Here is a 23554-nt window from a genome sequence, read left to right on the forward strand (position 1 = left end):
CAAATGTCGAATTGATAAATCTGGACAAACATGAGAATCCCTGTTACAATTGCGGAGGGATTTAAAAAAAAAAAAAAACAGGACTCGCGCCGCTTGTGTGCTAATAATACATCCCGCCATTAGTTCCTACGAAAAATTAATCAAGAACGAATAGTGGGGACAAAATGATAAAAGGCGCCAAAATGTGTTCTGCGTCACGTTAGGGACCTACGCACGTGAGCAGCGCAGACGATTGGGTGACGTGATGACCCGAGATCAGCTATGCCAAATTCAACTCGCGAAAAAAGCCGAGCAATATCGATGGCCGTACTTCCCTGTCCTGCGGCAGTCGGCTAGCTGGGCGGGGAAAAAGTCTCAATCCTCGGGGATATTCAGCTACCGTGACGCATCTTCACCAGGCCGGGCTCGAGTAGCATTGATCGGCATGTGTAGTGCTTTTCTGACCAGTTTTCAGTAATGACTATAAATTGGTGGAGCTGCAGTTTTTGGCACCAGTAACTTATAGGAGCTCCTTGCAAGTGTGTGTGATATCTGGTTCATGGTTAGCTTATACTTTATTTTCTCTTCACTGCATACCCAAAGAGCAGGTCACACTTCATCAAAGGTAAGTCTATTTTATGAAAACAACTTGTGTAGTTTTTGTCTCGTCGGTGGTAGATAATTATTGTAAAACTATTCTCCCTGACAGTTGAATGCGGTATCATCTTTAATAACGCAATAAGCGTGCACAGTTATTCATTATAGGCAAGCCAATCCTATCCTACTCATTGTTTAAAATAACCCCATCCTAACCTACTATCTTTGAATACAAACTTTGCTAAGTTTCTCGAGAGGATATTGAAATCGATCTTGAACCAAACATTTAGTAAGCTATAGGATGTTCTTGTTTAACCCATATTACGTTTATTAACGCATTGGTTACGTATTAGAAAGCAATGATTCAGTACCAATGTTAAATCGTCCACAGACAAATGCGCTTTCGATTTGTTGGACTTTGTTGCGCTTTGGTGTTTAGGCGTCGATATAGACCGAAGTATTTGTGAATCTGTTGCTCACATAACCTACTTGCGCCTAGTGGTGGTATCATAGTGGTATTGGCACTACCCTCTGTATGGAACTGCATGAACTTTCCGAGCAACAACTACTTCACTGATGCAATGAAGGGATGCCCAAGCTTATTATGCGGTATTTTTTATATCTTATTATTTAGTGTTTAAGAGATACTACTTGTTCTATCTATAAGACTACGGTTATCTCCATTAATGACTATCAAATGTTGTGTAGCAGAGCTCATCCTGCAGAGTAAACATTACTAATTTAAACTACACAATCCTCTATTTAAAAAAGGTTTGTTGCTGAACATAAGCAGAGTAGACTTGTTCCAAGTTCTTAAGTCATCAATAACAATAATGGACTGATGTGATTCCTAATGTAAGGACTGGGTCTTGTTGTCCTCAATTATCTTTCCCATAAGAGACCTTTGCTCCCTGCATGACAGAAAGAAGTTCATAAACACCCGCTGCATTTCAGCACTGCATGATTAAATATCAACTCTGAAACAACAAGTAGGCCAATAGAAGGGGTTTCGCGATCAGGATCTTACCATTTCATGCAGAAGTTAATAATCAGTTCTCCATTATTTCAAATCCAGTTTGATTTATTGTTTGTCCTCATTGTCTCATATTATGCTGTCAGGTTGTGCATTAGCCAACATATTGAAGGGTATGTATGGGCTACATACATTCTATTTGTGAAAACAACCCAATAAGTAGGCTAATTGAAAGATCATCTTTGAAATGATGAACTGTGTATCAATCAAGGTGATTAATGGTAGAAGATCCAAGTGCTTTTTCAGCTTTGAACTTGCCGAACTCAATATTAACTATGACTGAAAGTTTTTGCTCAAAGGTTAATCATTAACCTTTGAGCTAAAACTTTCAGTCATAGCGACTTAAACGGGTCTTTTTGAAAAAAACAAACCGTTGACTGATACTTAACTTGTTCAATCGTCTCCCCCAAATAAACTGGAAGTGTTTTGGAAAGACATTTTAGTGTGACCAACAGGTTGCCACAGGCTATATAGACAATAGAGCAACCAACATGGTGTCCACAAGCTACAGGGAAGTTGATTTCACATGAACTGTATTTTGTTCTCTCGAAATTTAGCCTGTATCTAATTGGACTATGCTCGTATACAAAGTTGAGCTACATTTTAACTACAAATAAATGGAGTGTCAAAGTTGACACCGTGGGTGTTGTCACATTAAGAAGGAGAGACAAATTAGTGTTTTTTCAACATGTTATGATGCTAAGTTTAATTATTTCTTTGATAACTATATGTGACAACACAATTGGATTCAATTTTAACATTTATTGTTCACCACTAGAATGATTTTAAGTGAAAATTTGTCAACACATGCATTTCTAATTAACTCACGAGTCAGTTGCACCTGTACTCAAGATATTGGCATTTCAGTTGGTTCAGACGTATCTGTATAGGAAGTACAGAATATTGGCCATTGAGACAGCTTTATAGACTCAGCAGCAATAACTTCAACAATAAAAATATCTACTTTATTAATCTAAAAAAAAAAAAAGAAAAAAAAAAAAAAAAAAGGAAACAAATTTGTCGAATGATTTATATGTATATATGAGCAAATTTTTGCACAGCCCTTAACGTAAGTAATAAGCACCATTGTGTTCTGTTGTCGATACAATTTTCTGGAGAAAAGAAACACATTTTTAAGACCATGTTGAATTTAAGCCAAAGGGGGTCTACTCGAAAGAAAGTGGGAACAGAGTGTTTCACGATCATCTTAAAGGAAACAGTGAGCTGTATGTGCATCACATAGGGACATTATTAGGTGTGAGAAGAAGATTACATGGCAATGAACCCAGTTTGGTCTACCCGGTTTAAAGCCTCTAACAAACGGCCATGGGGGTATCCGGCAGCATACATGAACAGACTGGCACGTGGTCTGTCGTACCATGGAACAACTCCAGTTCATTGCTCCATGGTCATATCAATGGAGCCAATCGCTACATTGAAAGCTCTGCAAAATTGGTGTTGTATCGAAATATGTTTATTTAAAGCCATTGGACCCTTTCGGTACAGAAAAAAAAAAAAGTTCACAGATTTTCAAATAGCTTTTAGGGTTTACAAAAGGTAGTGGTGAAATACTTCTCTTGAAATATTATTCCATGAAATGCTTTACTTTTTGAGAAAACAGTAAAACAATATCAATTCTCGTTAACGAGAATTACGGATTTATTTGAAACACATGTCATGACACGGCGAAACGCGCGGATACAAGGGTGGGTTTTCCCGTTATTTTCTCCCGACTCCGATGACCGATTAAGCCCAAATGTTCACAGGTTTGTTATTTGATATAGAAGTTGTGATACACCAAGTGTGGGCCTTGGACAATACTGTTTACCGAAAGGGTCCAATGGCTTTAAAGGCAGTGGACACTATTGGTAATTAGTCAAAATAATTGTTAGCATAAAACCTTACTTGGTAACGAGTAATGGGGAGAGGTTGGTATAAAACATTGTGAGAAACGGCTCCCTCTGAAGTGGAGTAGTTTTCGAGAAAGAAGTCATTTTTCACGAATTTGATTTCGAGACCTCAAGTTTAGAATTTGAGGTCCCGAAATCAAGCATCTGATAGCACACAACTTCGTGTGATAATGGTGTTTTGTTCTTTCATAGTTATCTCGCAACTCCGACGACCAATCAAGCTCAAGTTCTCACATGTTTTTTATTTTATGCATATGTTGAGATACAGCAAGTGAGAAGCATGGTCTTTGACAATTACCAATAGTGTCCACTGGCTTTAACTGAATTGTCATTACCAATCTAGTTACTCTAACTAATTTTAGAGCAGCTCTACTAACATTCTGTATCATAAGTTGTAATCTACTTTCGTTCCAAAGGTTGGGTGGTGGGGGGGGGGGGGGGGGCATTTAGGATGATGTCTGCAACATCTCAGCGTGCCCAAACCAACCTGGGACCATATTAAGGCTACCAGCCACTATACAATGTTACATGTAACATATTTGACTGGTTACCTGCACGGTTTTGGTAATCGGATAATTGATAAGCACAATTAGGTCCCAAACACACCCCTATCCCTTTTCAAATCACGTGAGTTTGGGAGAGTTTGGTTTTTTAGACTTTAAGGATTTCAATTTGTATACTAAAAGAAGTTGAAATGTTGCAAAATACCCTGTGGTTCCGCTGAACCTGGCGGCAACATTTAACATAGTAGACAGACACCTTATATGAAGCAGTTTGTGAATTGACATTCGTATGTTGGTTAGCTTCCCATTCCCATAATACCGTACAGCTGACAATGGGGTTGCTTGTAGACTGATAATGCTTAATATAATACAAAGATTTCCCGTCGGTGTTTTAAGATTCAGAGAGAAAGTTTCCCAATTTTGAGAAGCAAAAAGAGCGACGCCATGAACTGTCTTTGAATGGATATTAATTTTAATGTACACAAAATTACAACATACAGCCGCTGAGCGTGGAACAGACAGCCGCTTAGCATGGAACATACAGTGGACAAGTTTTGCGAGATGGGTTTATATCTAATAGACATGACGAGTCATAACAGCTATTAAATTGAGTCAAATCAGAGTAACAGATTGCTAATCAAGTGCTACCCAACATCTAGAGCGGACATTCATGACATATAGTATTTGTAACGGAAACAATAATTCACTCACAGAGAGGGCTTTATTATACTATATGATAACGACATAAAAGCCCAGCGGGAAGACGGGAGTTACTCCCCTACTTCCTCTTATAACAAACCTACAATGAAGCTGTTCATTTCACAATCCGTTGTGAATTCAACAATCAGTAAGCGAGACCCAATTTCCACGCAATTTGTTTCTTCTTTTGTGTGTGGTATATAATTTTACGTCATTCTTTGGAATGTATTCTCCGCAGATGTACTTATCCACCCTTAAGGCATGTACATTGTTATACAGAAGTGAAAGCTATGGTAACGTATAAACACCATTGTATGACGCGATACCTCCTCGATAAAGTTCTCATCTATATAGAGTCTGAGATTCTACTCTTTTGTGACTCGGGAGGAAATCTGATTATCAATGATGTTGAAAGTGCAAGTAATCACAGAATATTTATGAAAGCTATAAGCATCAACTTAGTTTTCAGCTATTTACGTACTTTGAATTTAGTTTAAGATGCATTTGTAAATCAGATACAACAATTCTATCGAAAGGGACAACCTAATCAAAATGGTAAAGCTGTTGGTTAAAACAGGCCTTTCATAGCTTTAACGATGAAGAAAGTTCGACTGGAAACCCTAGTTTGTAAATCCAAGCCTCTTATATGGGATCGGATTTAGAAACGCACGAAACGACGGAATCATTTTAGGACAATTTATTTTACTCAGGTAAACCCTTTTGTAACCAGCCGATCTCTACTCATCCGATGTAACCCCACAATCAAAGTATGATGGCTCACGTATCTTGTCCATTGACAATGTTTAAGAGATCACAGATGATACTGCTGCAGATTAGCTCTACTGTTGAAAGTACGGTTAGATTACTGAAATCGATTCGCTAAGAGCTAATTTAAGTTGTTGAATATTCAGTTTGGGTTTAACTGCCAACAATAGCTGGCTGTTGCATACATGAACAATTTTCATGGTTCTAAGATCATGTAACTATTCGAGTTTCGAAATTGGTTTAAAAGGTTGCTTAAGCCACTCAGTCGAACTGAACTGTTTATTTATGCCGTATGTGGTAATAACCAACACGTACAATACTACTTTGTGTAACCCCAATTCCTACCTTAGCTTCAACATCTTCTCTTTTCTTCTCTACTTGTCTAGTATGTCGTCATGGGAGACGTAAGTGACCCTTGATCTATAGTGTGACAAAAGATAAAGGGTTAGATTACCAGGGGTCAGAATAGATCAGGATTCAAAAACAAAAGAAGGAGAAAGAAAGAAAAATAACAGTCGGAAAACCACAAGTAACTCAAATCGGAGAACAAACTTGAGAAGTCCACCATTTACAGGTCGACAAAATGTGTGCTTGTGTGGCCGTTCCCATTGTGTGATCTTTTACATGATGGGACAATAATTATCAGAAAGGTTAAAGAAACACGTTGCCTTGGATCGGTCGAGTTGGTCCTTGAAAAGCGTCCTGTGACAGTTTTTTATAAAATTGGTATGGTTAGAAAGATATTGTAAAAGTAGAATACAATGATCTACACATATATGCCTCGAAATTGCATGGTTTTCTTTTTACCTCGTCCAGTAACACGATCGGCCATTTATGGGAGTCAAATTTTGACTCCCATAAAGGCCGACCGTGTTAGTTCGCGACGTATAATGAAAACCGTGCAATTTTGAGTAATACTTGTGTGGATAATTATATTCTACTTTGTAAACATCTTTCTAACCATATGCATTTCATAACAAACGGTTTCAAACGCTTTTTATAGACCAACTCGTCCGATCCAAGGCAACGTGTTCCTTTAACACTACAACAATGGCTACGCGTTTCTTTGGGGGCGGGGGGGGGGGACACCGATGCACTAGGATCAGCCCAACCCTTATTAAAAGGTCCTGACTTGTTCGTAGAAATGTGATCTTATCCTGTGTTCGTCCTCGTAGGACTCTTGCACTATGACATTAAGGACCCTTCCATCGCGGCGTTCGATTTAAGAGTCGTTTACTAAATAAAGATCGGTTCGGTGTAGCTGCGTGTCGAGTGCAATTCAAGGGACTCGGGATTGTGTATGGGGGGGGGGGGGCATGCGTGCTTCCCATGCAGTAGAAGATGTGAAATTAGTACAATTTAAGGCATTTAAAACTGACCGGGACTTTAAAAACCATCAGAATAACAGACCTTAATTTGGAAAAGTTTGGAAAACTGATTCTTCTGGCAGTATTTGAAAGTCGTAAACAAAATAATCTGATTTGAGCATACACATTACGCAAAAACCCAGATGTTGAGCTTAAAGAAACTTACAAAAAGAGACGATCTGCTGATTCATAGTCGATTGTTCTGAGCATTTTCTTTGTGTGTGAGTTCACAGTGACATTCAAACCAAGGACTTAAAACAAGAGGCAATAGGAAAACGATTGATATAACCACAAAGGAACACATCCATGTCTGTGTCGACAAATAGTTGTCCCATTTTTTTAACACTACTTCAAATTGAGGTTCTGAGAGAACAAAATAGATCCACCCAATTAGGGAATGGAAACACTATGTGGACTAACACACGTCCACACAGTTTTATATTTGTTGCTGTCCACAGAGTAACAGCAACACAGAGTGTGTTTCTTGTTACTGCTCTTGCCGCTGTCACGTGTGGCAGTTTTGAGAGCTTGTGCTATTATTTTTGCTTCTTCTGAAGATTAAGATTACTTGTGATTTTATACATTCCAATAATTTGTTGTTATCATTTCAAGCAGTTATTGGAACGTGTATATAAAAATAGCAGCACTATCGTTCCATCAACCTTGTAGCGTTTGCGTAGGGATTTACATTTCAATGCTAATATTTTAATCTGTGTCCCATATGCCTGAATTCCAACGGCTTATTCAGATTATCCTGATTATTCGCAAATCCTAGATTCGTATTGAAGATAGCACCCATTGGATTAAACCAATACATACCGATTCAAGTAAATGTAGCCTACTGATTTGTACGGCACATTAGAACATTTCTTTCCACGAAGAACACAATATAAACTTTATCAATATCAAGTTGATACTACAGTCAAATTAAAATGTTCGCTTTCGCATTTAAGTCTACTCCAAAGATAAGTCGATTCCAAAGATAAGCCCCGCCCCTCCCAATGGGGGGGTATCACTGGGATTGTTGTTGTGGAGTGTCATGAACGATATTGTTGAAATAACGTCACAGTGGAGTATGGCTTTAAGAGTTGGTTCTCATATAGTCGAAGAACATTAAGCAAACATCCAAGGGTGACTTTAACCATATGTTCATGACATTTCGTTGACATTCGGAAATGAAACTATATCTTGGATTAAAGACAGATCGTGAAGTTTTAAAGTTGAGTCCTGCGACGTGTTTTAGTGACCAGTAAGTTTGTGTTGCTCCAAGCACACGTTGACTTTTCCACGGCAGCTGTTGCTAATCTTGTCATTCCGCCCTTTGCTGCGCGTTGGCCCTCTTCTCCCGAGAGGGTATGGCTTGAGAAACATGGCCGCGAAAACAACACGGACACAGTGTAGATATTAAACCAGCGCCTTGAGTCCCAAGATCGATTATCACACAGATCAATGATTACAGTTATTCTAATCCCCTCATGTAACGCCTAGTTTCTATTGTTGGGTTTAGCTTGGTTTTTGATGCCGATGAGCTACGGCTTGTGCTTACTCTATAACCTCGGGCATACAGAGTGCCATCGTGTCAGGCTTCATCCATTCTGGGGCAAGAAGGTATACATTCTTGACTGCTAGGGCTCATATTATGAACGTAACATAATTAAATCAATTTGAATAGATGCTCCATCCATTCCAGATCAAGAAAGTATACATTCTTGACTACTAGGGCTCATAAATATGAACTTAACTTAACTTAAATGCATTTATAAAGCGCTTTAACACTGTTTCAAAGCGCTGTACAGTCAAGAAAACATTAAAATGCAGGATTAAAAAACATGAGCAAAAATAGCAATATGGTAAAAAAAAAAATAAAAAAATACACAGCAGTTAAAATGAACGTAACATTATTAAGTCAATTTGAATACAAACGAGACTGGTGTGGATTAACACATACTTTGGAATAAGGTATAGGGCTCACTTAGAGAAATTAGTGACTTAAATTTGATTTCTTGAAATAAAAATATGTCAACGGACGGTACAAGAGAGATGAGTAGCATCATTGTAAACTGTTTTACTTGACTATCCTCATGGTTAGATGCAACGTTCTTCATTGTTTGTTAATATCCACGCTGTCACTTGCAACACGTGTAATAACAAGGTTGCGGGTTCGAATCCCTCAAGCTAACCACTGATTTCACAATGACTAGAATATATTGTCGTCTAGTCTGAATAACAATTTCTTGATTTGTGCAATTCATAATGATGTTAAAGGCACTGTTGTCAATTGTCAAAGAACAGTCCTCTCACTTGGTGTATCTCAACAGATTAATAAATTAACAAACCTGTGAAAATTTGAGCTCAATTGCCACTGTTGAAGTTGCGAGATAATATTGAAAGACAAATACCAACAGCTCTCCATTACTCGTTACCAAGTAAGGTTTGGTTGAGTAATTATCAATAGTGTCAACAGACAGACAGACAGACAGACAGACAGACAGACAGACAGACAGACAGACAGACAGACAGACAGACAGACAGACAGACAGACAGACAGACAGACAGACAGACAGACAGACAGACAGACAGACAGACAGACAGACAGACAGACAGACAGACAGACAGACAGACAGACAGACAGACAGACAGACAGACAGACAGACAGACAGACAGACAGACAGACAGACAGACAGACAGACAGACAGACAGACAGACAGACAGACAGACAGACAGACAGACAGACAGACAGACAGACAGACAGACAGACAGACAGACAGACAGACAGACAGACAGACATAGAACCAAACTACATATTTTAAACACTCTGTGCCAACGTTCTACTCACACAATTCGTCGGAACTGTTTTAAAGCACTTTTGAAATTAGTTTCGAACCAATAGTGAGAACTCAATGTCATGTATACGAGCTGCCTAGTGCCATATGATTTCCACATGTACGGCTGCCTATAAATGTTTTTGATGACGTTTCATTGTAAACGGAATATATAAATTATTCACCAAGGATATGCGTTAAGGTCAATGGAACTAGGCTGTTATTATTTGTAATTGCAATCGATTTGAATTGCTAAAGTGTGAAGGCAGATGTTTCGTCGTCTGCCTCGGTTTCCTGCCGAGCGGGAAGTCACGGTGTTTGGTCATTGTACATAGGAGGACAAGAAGAAATACAAACCAAAAACAAGAAACATACAAAACGAACAAATTAATTCATTAAGAGACAAACAGAAACATACATTGATGACGTGACTTTCATTCACAAAGAGGGAACGAACTGGCGTGTATACTGGATACAAACGGTGTAATGCAAATTAATGGTTAAAGGGAGGATATATCACTTCTAATATCAACAGGGGATAACAGCTAAATGTTTGATCTTTGTGTCTAGAATATCAGGCTTTTAGATTACACATTGTTATTTTTTCAAAATTTAATAGTAATACTAATAATAATAATAATATCGAAGTTTTATATAGCGCACGTATCTACCAAACAAGGTACTCAAGGCGCTGATTACTACAAACTTTCAGAAAGAGAGGTTATTGCAGTGATGAATTCTAAGACCCAATTATTTAGCACCTTATAAGGGTTTATAAATTTAGTTATTTTTTGTTTGTTGTTTTTTTCCTCGAAAGTACGATTTTTTTTTACAAAAACATTAAAATAAGGTTTATGTCAGGTTTCCTTGCAAGAAAAAGTCCACTTTTTGTTCACTGCCAATGTTCCGTAAAATTCCGTAAGGAATCGCCATTTTATGGAAAAAAACCCCACCAACACAGAAAAATGAGTATTTGGATCGATTTCAGGAGGAAGTTCTGATGTTGTCCTCATTACTCCAGTTTTCCATATCATTCATGCTAATTGGCTAAGCGAGCGCACTGATGACGTCAAATGATTAAACAATTCCGACTTCTGCATAATTATCAGCCATTTTTAAGAACGTATCGCGGAAATTGCATTCACTGGAATCTATAACATGTCATTAGTAAATACCACGATCCACTTACATTAGTCTGAAATAAACACTGTCTGTCGAGTGTCTCTTTTTGAATTCCCACCACGTATGGATCCATAACCAATGGTGATATGATCTCCCTTTCGTTTATGGGCCCACTCTATAAAGCGACGCTATGGTTGGGATCAGAGTTTGCAGTAACGGAAGACCTTAACGGCAATAATCAATAAGAAATGAACAACCGTTCACATTCGTGTCGATCTGTGACGTCACATTATTTGAAACGGATCAGTGACATAATTGATTCCCATTCCGGCGACGTATTGGTAAATGGGTAGAGGCGACGTCTAGAATCGTGCACTGAGGTCGCAAAGGCAGTGGACACTATTGGTAATTACACAAAATAATTACTATCATAAAACCTTTCTTGATTACGAGTAATGGGGAGAGGTTGATAGTATAAAACATTGTGAGAAACAGCTCCCTCTGAAGTTACGTAGTTTTCGAGAAAGGAATAATTTTCCACGAATTTGATTTCGAGACCTCAGATTTATAATTTGATGTCTCGAAATCAACAATTCTGAAAGCACAAAACTTCGTGTGACAATGATGCGACAAGGGTGTTTTTTCTTTCATTAGTATCTGGCAACTTCGACGACCGGTTGAGCTCAAATTTTCACAGGTTTGTTATTTTATGCATGTTGAGTAAAACCAACTGTTAAGGCTAGTCTTTGACAACAATAGTGTCCAGACGTAACATTACTGATTGTTTGTCAAGTGTATTTTGAGGGTATCAGGTTGGTTTGGGGCATTCGTTCTAGGTTCTTATCTCGTCGTTTACCTCTACGGACCAGCCGTTGTAGCCTTGCTCAAGGCAGTCGAATTATTCACCGCCGCTGTATCAAACCCACCCGTATTCACTGTGCGTAACATAAAAATCCACCCGTATTCACTGTGCGTAACATCGCACGACACGATGTACACTATCTGCATGGTATAAAACATCGTGAGAAACGGCTCCCTCTGAATGCCAAAGTTTTCGAGAAAGAAGTAATTTTCCAGGAATTTGATTTCGAGACCTCAGATTTAGAACTTGAGGTCTTAAATCAACCATCTAAACGCACACAACTTTATTATCTCGCAAGTTCGATGACCGAATGAGCTCAAATTTTCACAGGTTTGTTATTTTATGCATATGTTGAGATACACCAGCTGCGAAGGCTTGCTTTTGACAATTACCAATAGTGTCCACTGCCTTTAAGTACCTTTGTCTTATTGTGTTTGGTTTCTCTTGATTTGGCTTTTACTTCAAAATTTAAAACAGGAAAGTGCTGCTTTATTTTATTTTCGAGTTTTTGCAAACCTATGGATTAAAACAGTGCAAAGTACTTTTGTATGTTAATTGGTTTCATTACGGTACAAGAAAGAAAAACACAAAGTATAACACAGTTCCTGTGCGAAATAAAACGAATAAATCAACTTCGTTTTCTTGGTACCCTGATGAACGAGTTGTACAAAAGTTTAGAGATAAAGGTTATTTATACAACAAGTTAAACAATCTTCATGGATGTTTCCCTTCTCAAAGCGAATGGGTATATGTCAGTCAATTTGAAGCCAATTTCCCATGTCATACATGCCAGTCTAGACCACCATTACCAAACCTGGATTTTCATCTTTGAAAGAGCAAGGCCGTTTTCATTTTGCAAAGGGCACTTCCAAGTCAGTGTGAAACTTTTGAAGGGGCACCAAGGCCAAGACCAGGGGCAACAGAGGCCATGGCCTCCTTAGGCTACATGTCATCAGGCCTGTACTTTGAACGCATTGGCTTGCATACGCCAAGTACACATGCTTTGATTTGCGTCACAATGAAATTGTATACAGTATATTTATAGCAAAAACATCAGTAGTCGGAGATACCAGTAAAACGTACACAAAATAGTCATATGGCATGTTTGCGTTTCAGTATGGCGATGACACTGTTTTAGTGCAGGAATTTCGCAATGCATTGATCTCTAATGGATTGGAGTGCAGTAATTTTAAAGATACCAGCCACTACAAATGTTATACATTGAACATTTTAAGTACCAGAACATGTGCCTCCCCCCCCCCCACAATACTTGTACATTAAAATACCTATACCTACTTCAAAAATGATGTGGCAACAAAGTTATGTGCCTTTAACGTACATCTGGATCAGAAATGTACTATCATTTAGCATTAATGTGTAAAGTTATCTTAATTACATCAGTGAATGTGAACCGGATGAAGGTTTTACTGATAACCAATGTCATACGCTATCGTTATTTACTACAGCCACATTTTGAATTTAGATTTAAATGTAAGATCTTGTTATTTCTGGTATTTTGCATGGCATGTTTCGAATTGCCTTGACGTAACCACCCTGCATCACTGTCATCACACGGTGTGATTTCTTTATTTTCAACAACACACAGGGAACATTTATCAAATAAGGGAGCGAGATTGCATCTCCGAGGATATAATTAGCAGGCCGTCTGAGAATTGAAGTCAGGGTTGTTCTGGAATGGGTCGGTACATTGCTCACAAGGGAGGCAATCAGTTTACGTCAATTTGGTGTCAACTCGTCGCAGGTGTGGCTACTAATTGGGCCTCATGTACAAGGGGGCATGTTGCCCCTGTCAAGGGGCAGTGGTTCAGCTTGCTCTCGGCGAAATCAAACGTACGAAGAGAATACGCCAACCTCTATCCCTAGCTCTAATTTGGCCTCATAAATGGTTGGTTAATGTATAGTAATGGGGGTTCTGTTCAAACTCGCTAAATCGACCTACAGTACAGGGACACTTTCGTATCCCCCACTGCTCCTCCGTGCTACGATAGTTAACTGATCGATCCTTCGTTGGTTGTCTCACCATCAATCATGTGGGCGGTAATATAACACGAGGGGACAATTACAGATATATTAGCAGCAAAAGATGAGCCGGTAAATATTGATTGATATTGGTGTTGTACGACGCGGTTTGTGTAACTTCACCTACCCGGACAGATCCCAACGGGGGAAACCATGATATGAATTATCGCGTCACTTTGCTAGCTCTACGCTCGCCGTGAATAGTCGTTTAATGCAGGCGCATGATTCAAACTTCAGTCACCCTTCCAAGCGAAGGAAAACGCTGTAACGTTAGAACCCGGCTACGTTCCGTGATGAATAAAAGAAATTAAAGACTAGGTCAAAACTTGTTGTTGGTACCCGGGCTCGCTGCTGACTCGGAGCAGTACGGCATGTGTTTGTGTTTGAACGCTATACCAAGTGTGGACCCGAGATCAAAAAGTCCACAGGGAATTGAAGTACATCCGGGTCATATCTAAATCTCTCCCAATAAACGCAAATTCATCGCTTCAGTTACACGTCACAATTTGTTAGGTTTGTGCAGCCCTTTTTTTTGAATACTTAAAAATATATTTTGGTCGTTTTTGCTGCTGTGGTTGTCGGTGTCGTTGTCTTTGTTGGTCGAGTCGCCATTTCTTCATCGTCATTGTAACTTAAAATATTGGGAAACAATACTTATAAAAAGGGGTTCACAATTTACCCGAATTGTATCTTTCAAATAGCTAAGTTTTAATCAAAGGCGAGCAATGCGTTATGGTGTGACATTGCAAGTAATAGTCCATAGCCTTTAATAAGAATGGTCATCTTGCGCATGATCTTGAAGACTATCTCGAGAATCTCTTTATATCCCTCATCAATGACTTCAACCGTATCCAAGAGGTAAACCTGAGATTACTGATTGGTACTGAGAACTGTTAAGTGGCAACGTCAAGGTAGCCGGGTTGAGTCGGTTAAAGAGCCACTTCCTCGCTCACGAAAATACTGTTCAACTGCATTTTGTCACAATGTTTTCAGCCTATAAGGAACACTTATTGATAAAAATTGTAAATTTATTAACAGTAGAAGATTAGCCCGGAAACGACCAGATCATATGAATGAAAAGTCAAGTTGTTCCTCGTAGAACCATCACAAGTAAAATCCATTATAAGGAGTTCCAAAGAATTCCAGCATATAAGTTTTTCTCTCAGCAACCTACAATATTTTATATACCCAGACCTCCTTCCCCATTATTAGACGCTCAGTTTGAACTTCGTAGTCGCTCTCTGACCGATTTGGTACCAATTCTCCTGACAAATTGTTCTGTCTAGTGTTCTTTGTTCAGTTGTGGTGTTTGTTCGTTTGATTGTTTGCTTGGTTGCTGTTTATTTGCTTACTTGTTTGTTTGTTTGTTGGTTGGTTTATTATTTGTTTGTTTGTTTGCTCTTTTTTTTCTCTTTTTCCCCCGTTTTTTAATGTGCTATTTTTTTTTTTTTGGGGGGGGGAGGGAAGCCAGAAAACTGTCTTATTAAAATTATGGTCGATGATGTTAAAGGAACACGTTGCCTTGGATCGGACGAGTTGGTCTATAAAAAGCATTTGTAACCGTTTGTTATAAAATGCATATGGTTAGAAAGATGTTTTAAAAGTAGAATACAATGATCCACACAGCATTGCCTCGAAATTGCGTGGTTTTCCTTTTACTTTGCGAACTAACATGGTCGGCCATTTATGGGAGTCAAAAAGTTGACTCCCATAAATGGCTGACCGTGTTAGTTTGACAAATGCTTTTCAAAGACCAACTTGACCGATCCAAGGCAACGTGTTCCTTTAAACCGACGGGTTTTGCACTGAAACGTGGAACTTGTAATGCTATACGTATAAAGCCTTACCTTACTGTGGTTGTTATTAAATAGCGATTATTATACGGTTGGTTGCCCTGGCTGGCTTTTGAGCTGTAGTTACTGCACTTCAACTTTTACTCTGCTGTAACCGATATTTTACAATTATTATCAATATCCGAGAATGGAGTGTCTATTCTGGCTGAATTTATTGCAAGCTACGTCTGTGCAATATTTATTCAGTCCTCACGCTGTACTCTGAGATCTAAAGCTAACCTGTAAACACCAACTGTTCCCTGGGTTTCAACAACGCAAGAATGTTACAGAATAATTAACTCTCTGATTCCAACAAAGTACCTGGAAGTTTGCTCTGCTTTTTACGTAGGCCAACTGTACATAACCAGAGCACGGTGGTAAATAAACCGGTTCAAAAGGTTCAAAAGCTGCATCCAAACTGTTTCCACTAATAATGGTATTAGGGTTCGTGTATTAGGAAATGAAACATTTGTAGAGACTAGAGAGTTATCGTTCACTAAACCTAGGCCGGAATTATTGGAAGTGTTTAGGAATATGATAACCTGGTCCATTCATGCTAAGCAATCGTAATGTCAGGCAATTTGCGAAATTAAAAAAGAGAAAGCGAGCAGACAGTGTAATGCAAGAGCTAGGAAAAAACAAGTTCACGAAAGCTTCAGCTGGATTAAAGTAGTACCTGATAACAAATAAAACATTTAAATGTCAGAGTTGATACTTCAGGCTCATAATGATTATTTGAATCATTCCGATTTTGAACAATTCTTTTTTATTTTTGTGTGTGAATTGTTGCTAAGTTTTGTACATTTCATATCAACATTTTAACATTGGGTACTTGGCGCAATGAGTTGTCAACAAATCGCCATATAGCGCCGATTTGCGCTTTTCTACATAAACCAAAGATTTATTCTTCATGGAGACATTAAAATAAATGTTTACATGTTCAAATGTTGACCGGACGTTTAGACTACAACTACGTGATGTTAATGCGTGCAATATTGGCGTTTTACACAAGACTCAAAATCTACCATTAGCAATCGTAGCCACTCCACGGCAATCAAACAGTCATAACGAGCTCTTAAGATGTATAAACGCAAGATCAAGTTCGTAAACAAACATAATGAAAATCCCAAATGGCTCGATAAATCAGCTTCGTCAAACTCTGGGCAATTCTGAAGATTTACTATTGCACTGATCATCAGGGACTTCACTTTTAAGAGATCGTTAAAGATATGTTGAGCTGAAAACAAATTATTTATCTCCAAATCGTCTTGGGTTTTTTTTTTTTTTTGGGGGGGGGGGGTGTTGTTCATTATAATATGAACAATACAAGAAATAGGCAAAGTAAATGTTTTGAAATTGTTGATTATACACGCACTGCAAAACAGACACCATGTTAAAATAGACACAATGGGTGTTGCCACGTATACAAACTGAGCTATCCGGCCCAATGTTGGAGGTCTACCTCTTATAGTCATTATCTTTAAAACGTCAGAACGTCGGTCGTGCATTGTTTTTTTGACGTGAGAGTTAATTCAGTTTTAAAAGTCATTAGAATTAATGGGCCCCATAAGTCGAAACCAACACCAACAACAACAACAACGATTGGCAAAGATAATTAGCGATTGACTGCCACGAAGTATCGCTCAGTAAATATTAATCAAACCATCTGAGATGTATTGCCATGACGCGTAATACCGAGGAGTCCATATTATTAAAGATTTTACCAACATTTGTATAATGTTAGTTTCGGGCAAACTTGTTCTGGATTGGCCTGATTGCAAGTCAAGCCTGTGATTGTGGAGCTGCCCCCCAAACAGCTGCCCACATCACCAATGACTATAAATTTATCACGGTTATACCCTGGCGAGCAGTCCCTGAAGGAGATAGACAATCTGGCTACACAGTGGCTAATGAACACCAATTGTATCATCATATAATCGTAGTTTTATCGTTGTCACTTGTGAGAAAATTGTCGACTTTGACGATAACATCAATTTTTCTTTTTAAGTACGGATGTTTTTTTTTTTCTCTTTAACTTCGCTGTTTCCAAATCACAATGTAGGAGTTCTGTTAAAGATTAAACAACATTATATTGCGTGGTAACATTAAATTGAATGGTCAAAAATCAAAGAAGTTAGGAATGTTAATAATTTTTTTGCCATCCAGTTTGACTGTTATTGTCTTTTTCTAGTATATAAAAACATACTGTTCGTTTTTTTACATACCCATCTGATGAGCAAAGACCACTGATAACACACAACATTGCAATAAACGACACCCTAGTTTGAGAGAAAGGGGGCAATATTAATATGAGAAAGGCTTCGGGCATGAAACCTTTCTCAGGCATCTGAAAGCACAACATTCTGTGCAACGAAGGTATTTTTTATTTTGTTTAAATATTTTTTGCAACTTCGAGGATCAACTGAGCCCAATATTTCGAGGGTTGTTGTTTATGCTTAAATTGGGTTACAACAAGTGGGGATACTGGTCTTTAACTTTTAGAAAAATTGTACTATGCCCTTAGGCAGTACGTTCTCTTGTCCTGTGACAAAATATGACACGGGCACATATTACTCGATTTGGTAGTCCTTGACAGTTCTTGAGGTAATGGTAGCCTATACCATTTTGTCTTGGATGGATACAGAATTTCAGATTGGTATTTCTTAAAACAAAGGTGGCCAAAACGAAAAACGATTGTATTTAAGACATCAATTCCGTTGAAATGGCCTAACATTTAAAAGTTAAACTGTAAAGATCAAAGAAATACACATGAGTCAAGGGGTCCCTGAACCACCGCTAAGTGAATTGTTTTTCAGATGGGATTTAGGACGAAGCGAGCTGCCGTTTCGAAGATTAAAATTATTATCTGTCTCTCAGTTCGTTCACATAAAGTAACCCTTAGCAAGGAATGACGTCTAGACTGGTGGCGTCTGGGTATCTTCTTTTTTCAATTTCCTTGCAATACTTGCCTGACGCCAATTGGGCTAATTGACTCGTGGTTACGTCACGCTACTCGGCATCCCAATGCCAACGAGTCTTGTGAATTGTATAGTTCGCAGCTTCAGTCGGAGCTATAACAACTGATGCATTTATCTCGCTGGGAAAATAGTCCAAGGATTGTCTTATGTAAGATGATTTTACTGTTGGGCCATGGAATGGTAAAGTTCGAATGGTATGAGCGTAAGACATTCCCCTGAAGACGATTATAGCATCTCTAAATCAAGCATCTGTAAAGCACACAACTTGTGTAACAAGGTCGTTTTTTCTTCCATTGTTCTCCTGCAACTTCGACGACCAATTGAGTTCAAATTTTCACAGGGTTGTTATTTTATGCATATGTTGAGATACACCAAGTGAGAAGACTGGTCTTTGACATTTACAAATAGTGTCCAGACGTGTCTTTAAAGGCTCGAAATGTATCTTTAAACGGGTTCATACTTAAGCCTAAAGCGTTTACTTTTCTCTTTCGTTCACCTCCAAATATTTTCGGTACTAGCCACCCAGCGGCTACCTAGATATGATCATACAAACTAACCACCACCTTATAATAACCGACATTGATTCTTTCTTCGTATCTTAGATGACGCAATCTTCAAGAGGCAATTTACGCCTGACCCTACCACAAGCCCGTCAAGCCACAGCTCTATCCATTGTGTTTTGTCTGTGTTTCTGGTACGCTAGTGCCAACAACAGTTGGTATTGCTCTGATGTATACAGCACCTTGCAGTCCCTCTGTGACAGTTGTTATGCTGGATATGCAAAGAGATCCGACCAACAAACCAAAACAATTGGTGAGTATTATTAAGCAGTAAGACAGGCTACCCAGGTGAAGACCTATAAATACGGGACATGACAGTGATGTTCGAGTGGCTCCCTTTGTTTTAATTGCTCGTATTCTATTCTCAATTTTTGTTTCATATCGGGACATAAAGTGTCCTGTTTATGATCGCTTGAAAGCCAGTGGACACTATTGGTAATTACTCAAAATAATTATTAGCATAAAACCTTTCTTGGTGACGAGTAACGGGGAAGGTTAATGGTATAAAACATTGTGAGAAACAGCTCCCCCTGAAGTAACGTAGTTTTTGAGAAAGAAGTAATTTTCCATGAATGTGATTTCGAGACCTCGGATTTAGAACTTGAGGTATCGAAATCAACCATCTAAACGCACACAACTTCGTGTGACAAGGATGTTTTTCTTCTTGCATTATTATCTCGCAAGTTCGATGACCGATTGAGCTCAAATTTTCACAGGTTTGTTATTTGATGCATATGATGAGATACAGCAACTTTGAAGGCTAGTCTTTGTCAACTACCAATAGTGTCCACTGCCTTTAAGATACAGAGAAAACCGTCAGTCAGATTTGATTTCAAACGTCAATGTTTGAATGGGGAGTTCAAATTGTCCGTAGCATTAAAGGTGTTACAATCGAGAATGATCAATCACTTGGAACATTTTGCTTGTAAAAGCTGTTCATGCGTCGCATTTATAAATTGAACAATGCATCAATGTTTATACGCGCACACGTAGGCCTGAATGTTTAGAGTTATCAAGAGTGCACGAAAGATAAATCTCTCAAGTTCAAACAAGCTTTGACTAAAATTCGCTTAATTTATATTACCCTGTTATTGTTTGTTTCTTTCTCAAAGCACATTTTCTTGTTCAATAACAACATTTTTATGGGAAATATTGGTCTGGGATATGTTCGCATTTTTTTAATCTAAAAAACTGAACTACAATATAAACATGTTCGGGTAAAAAACTGACCCTGATTTAGGTCTGACCCATTTTAGTCTTGGTATTAACATGCTAATTGTGTCAAGTTTGGCGTGTATTGGGTTATATAAGTTTTTATACACATTTTTCTGATCAGCCTGGTCAAGAAATGGGTTAGGTACCCGGGTGCCGAAAAACTGGATCAATTCTGACAAGGGAGTATTTAAATGTACGTCTTATTGCAAGCACGGGGTTTGAGGAGCGAACATCGTTTTAATACGGAACTAAGTTTCGCAGATGACAGAGGTGCAATATTTGTTCCTATGCTACATTTACTGTGTGATTATAGAGAGACAACATTAATTATGATAATTATAACATGCAACATATCCACTTAATAATCAGGCACTCAAGGCTCGACAATAATAAAAAATTACATGAGAAAAAAAAAGAAAGATAATTATTGAATGTTTTAGAACAGTGTTTGCTCTTATTTGAATCGGTCTCATTGGTTTTGACCGAGATAGCAATATTGATCGAGCTATAAGGTCGGGGGGGGGCGTGGCTACCCATATGGCGTGGGTATAGACACCAGACAAAGACTAGCCCGATAAGTGCTTCAACCTTTCTCACGAAGGAGGAGTTCTTTCGCAATTCAAGCTCAAATTTGGGGTGGTCACAGTGAAGCAATAATATGTGGAAGTCAAATTAATATATTCCTTTGGGTTTACGTTGTTCAGACACTAGGTACACAGACACAGGCTGCCCCGCTCCACACAGTGCCAGACAGAATGGCATTGGCTATTCGTTTTCACTAACCCTAAACCGCCGAGCTGAGCTGTTCCGATTCCTCCGGGTAAAAAACATAACGCGCTGTTTGCCTCAGGGCTATTGACCAATAGGGTTCTCAGCAGTCTCAATGTTAGACAAGACCTCGGGAAAATTTAACTGCTTTAAAAATGACATTCAGTGCTGAGGTGTCTTGCAACATTAAAATAACGTGCGATGTTATCTTTAAAAGCATCAACGCCTTTTAGTACAGTCGAGCTATAAACACATTAACAAGTTGTCTGGTGGCATGCTTTATTGCGTTGTTTTAAGTCGACGGTAATTAACAATTAACCGCAATTGGTGACACTGTATTTAAAGCCAGTGGACACTATTGGTAAATGTCAACGACCAGTCTTCTCACTTGCTGTATCTCAACAAATGCATAAAATAACAAACCTGTGAAAATTTGAGCTCGATTGGTCGTCGGAGTTGGGAGATAATAATGAAAGAAAAATTACCCTTGTCACACGAAGTTGTGTGCTTTCAGATGCTTGATTTCGAGACCTCAAATTTTAAACTTGAGGTCTCGAAATCAAATTTGTGGAAAATAACTTCTTTCTCGAAAACTACTCCACTTCAGAGGGAGCCGTTTCTCACAATGTGTTATACTACCAACCTCTCCCCATTACTCGTTACCAAGTAAGGTTTTATGCTAATAATTATTTTGAGTAATTACCAATAGTGTCCACTGCCTTTAAAACAAGTTAGAAACGGGTTTGGTGTGAGGTTATTTAACGGTCTATAAACAACCTTCCAACATGATCTTTATTCAACTCGCTAATGGATCAAGAACATAGTCTGGACGGGCGGGTTTGTTCAGTATCAACAATCTGCTAATTACATCGATGTTTCATTTCTCTCGCAGATCCTTTTATGGATCGTAAAACAGCCGTGGATTTCTTCAAGCGCGGAACGTCACGAGGAGGCGCTCGTGGGGGTATCATCGATGAGTGTTGTCTGAAACGCTGCACGACCAATGAGTTGATGTTGTACTGTTGCGAGGAGAAACAGAGGGAATACTTCTCATTTGTTGGATGGTTATCACGGAGATAAAAGCCAGGAGATTGTTAAGGACTCCCGTGGTGTAAACAAACCAACTCTGCATATATTATAGTCAAATTGTATTTATTTATTTTTTTCTTCATGTGTTAAGAAAACAATAATGCAACTTATTGCCTATGTGAAGGTATTATATTTATTACTAAATCAATAATGATTGACATGATCGTGTTTATGATCCGCCAATATTGGTTGTTCCTGAATTACTACTTGAACGTATTGCCTTTAACGTGTTATTTTCGACAAAGTGCTTGCTTTTTTAACATCTTGACAAAACTTGACCGGCGCCTTTAAATGTTTTTCTGTTTCAGTAAAGTGCGCCTTATAAATGCTGTAGTTTATTTATTGTTATAAATTAACACACATTACAAACAAGTTTCTACTTTTCCAGATAAGCATGATAAATGTACCTGCCTTATCTCTCCGTATGAAATTAGGAAAAAGGTAGTTCGAAACCAACTGGCTACAACATTCTGATCTAAAAGTACTCATTCACGGTTCAGAAAACGGTGTTGAACAAGGGTGATTGTTCTTCATTGATCGTATTGTAGAGTTACCCCCCCCCCCCCAACCAGCACATTGAAATTAGCTTTCTAGAAAAATAGGTGCTTGAACACAATTTTTGTTTTATTAAAAGTTTAAAAGATCAAATCACACAGAAACTTAGGCGCTACAACTTTGCGGTTTTTTTTTTCATTTATTGTTTTCCAGATGTCAACAAAAAACCAAAAGTTGAGACAACACCAGTAATGTGTCTTATATATATTTTTGGTTTTGTATACCTAGGTTAAGGCTGTAGACATTCTGGTATTTCTGTTATATACATTTAAAATTGTTTATGTTTTGTTCGTTTGTCTTGGAAGACTAAAATTTAGCGAGTGCGCGGATGGTGGTGCGAAGATGGTGTGTGTGTGTGTGTGGGGGGGGGGGGGGTGCGTGTGTTGGGGGGGGGGGGGGGGGTCTGGATTGTCCAAGACTAGTTTAATCATCCTGCGATTTAGTAATAACTTTAAGACGCAATCGAATCGAAACCCCCCCGTCTACAACCACCCCTCCCCTCGTCAGACAACTTAGTGCAGCAGTGCCCCGGTCAAGTTCCATGTGGATGTTTTGTTTGCAAATAACACCAACAGTTTCACTGGGAGGAGGGGTGGGTAGGAGGAGGGCATGTGTAGGTAATGCACCAAATCATATTTATTTGTACATTTTCCGAACTCATTTGAGGAAGGGATCAACTGACAGGGCCGGGCGCTGTCCAACCCTCGCATGACAGTCACGCCATGAAGCCCGTTGATTCCCCTTAAGCAACATTTCCGTTAAAACAATTACCCATTTTCTGACTATCAATTGTTCTTTATTGCAAATGATTCCAAACCATGGACACCATTGGAAAAACTGAGTGTTAACACAAAATAA

The 23554-nt window shown here is 38.6% G+C and overlaps 2 protein-coding genes across 2 annotated transcripts in view; one reads left to right on the top strand and one right to left on the bottom strand.

Annotated features, from left to right (window-relative positions):
• Positions 1-23554, bottom strand: part of LOC139939689 (insulin-like peptide 7) — a 133719-nt gene that overhangs the window by 77788 nt on the left and 32377 nt on the right. Inside the window, exon 2 of the mRNA XM_071935760.1 lies at positions 5832-5906. Within this exon, the coding sequence (XP_071791861.1) occupies positions 5832-5845 (14 nt within the window). The 5' untranslated portion in view covers positions 5846-5906. The remainder of the gene's footprint in view (positions 1-5831; positions 5907-23554) is intronic.
• On the top strand, positions 264-23092 carry LOC139939688 (uncharacterized). The gene is made up of 3 exons (XM_071935757.1): positions 264-604; positions 19112-19322; positions 21945-23092. The coding sequence occupies exons 1-3, from the start codon at positions 539-541 to the stop codon at positions 22130-22132; spliced, it is 465 nt and encodes a 154-aa protein (XP_071791858.1). The 5' UTR covers positions 264-538; the 3' UTR covers positions 22133-23092.

Source organism: Asterias amurensis, chromosome 7 (assembly GCF_032118995.1).
Source record: "Asterias amurensis chromosome 7, ASM3211899v1".
Classification (NCBI taxonomy): domain Eukaryota; kingdom Metazoa; phylum Echinodermata; class Asteroidea; order Forcipulatida; family Asteriidae; genus Asterias; species Asterias amurensis.

What these genes read in the sequence shown, in the direction of transcription:
- LOC139939688 (XM_071935757.1), top strand. Translation starts at nt 539, where the DNA reads ATGGTTAGCTTATACTTTATTTTCTCTTCACTGCATACCCAAAGAGCA. An exon ending in CAGGTCACACTTCATCAAAG is followed by an intron (nt 605 to 19,111) that starts GTAAGTCTATTT and finishes TTCGTATCTTAG; the next exon opens with ATGACGCAATCTTCAAGAGG. An exon ending in CCAACAAACCAAAACAATTG is followed by an intron (nt 19,323 to 21,944) that starts GTGAGTATTATT and finishes TTTCTCTCGCAG; the next exon opens with ATCCTTTTATGGATCGTAAA.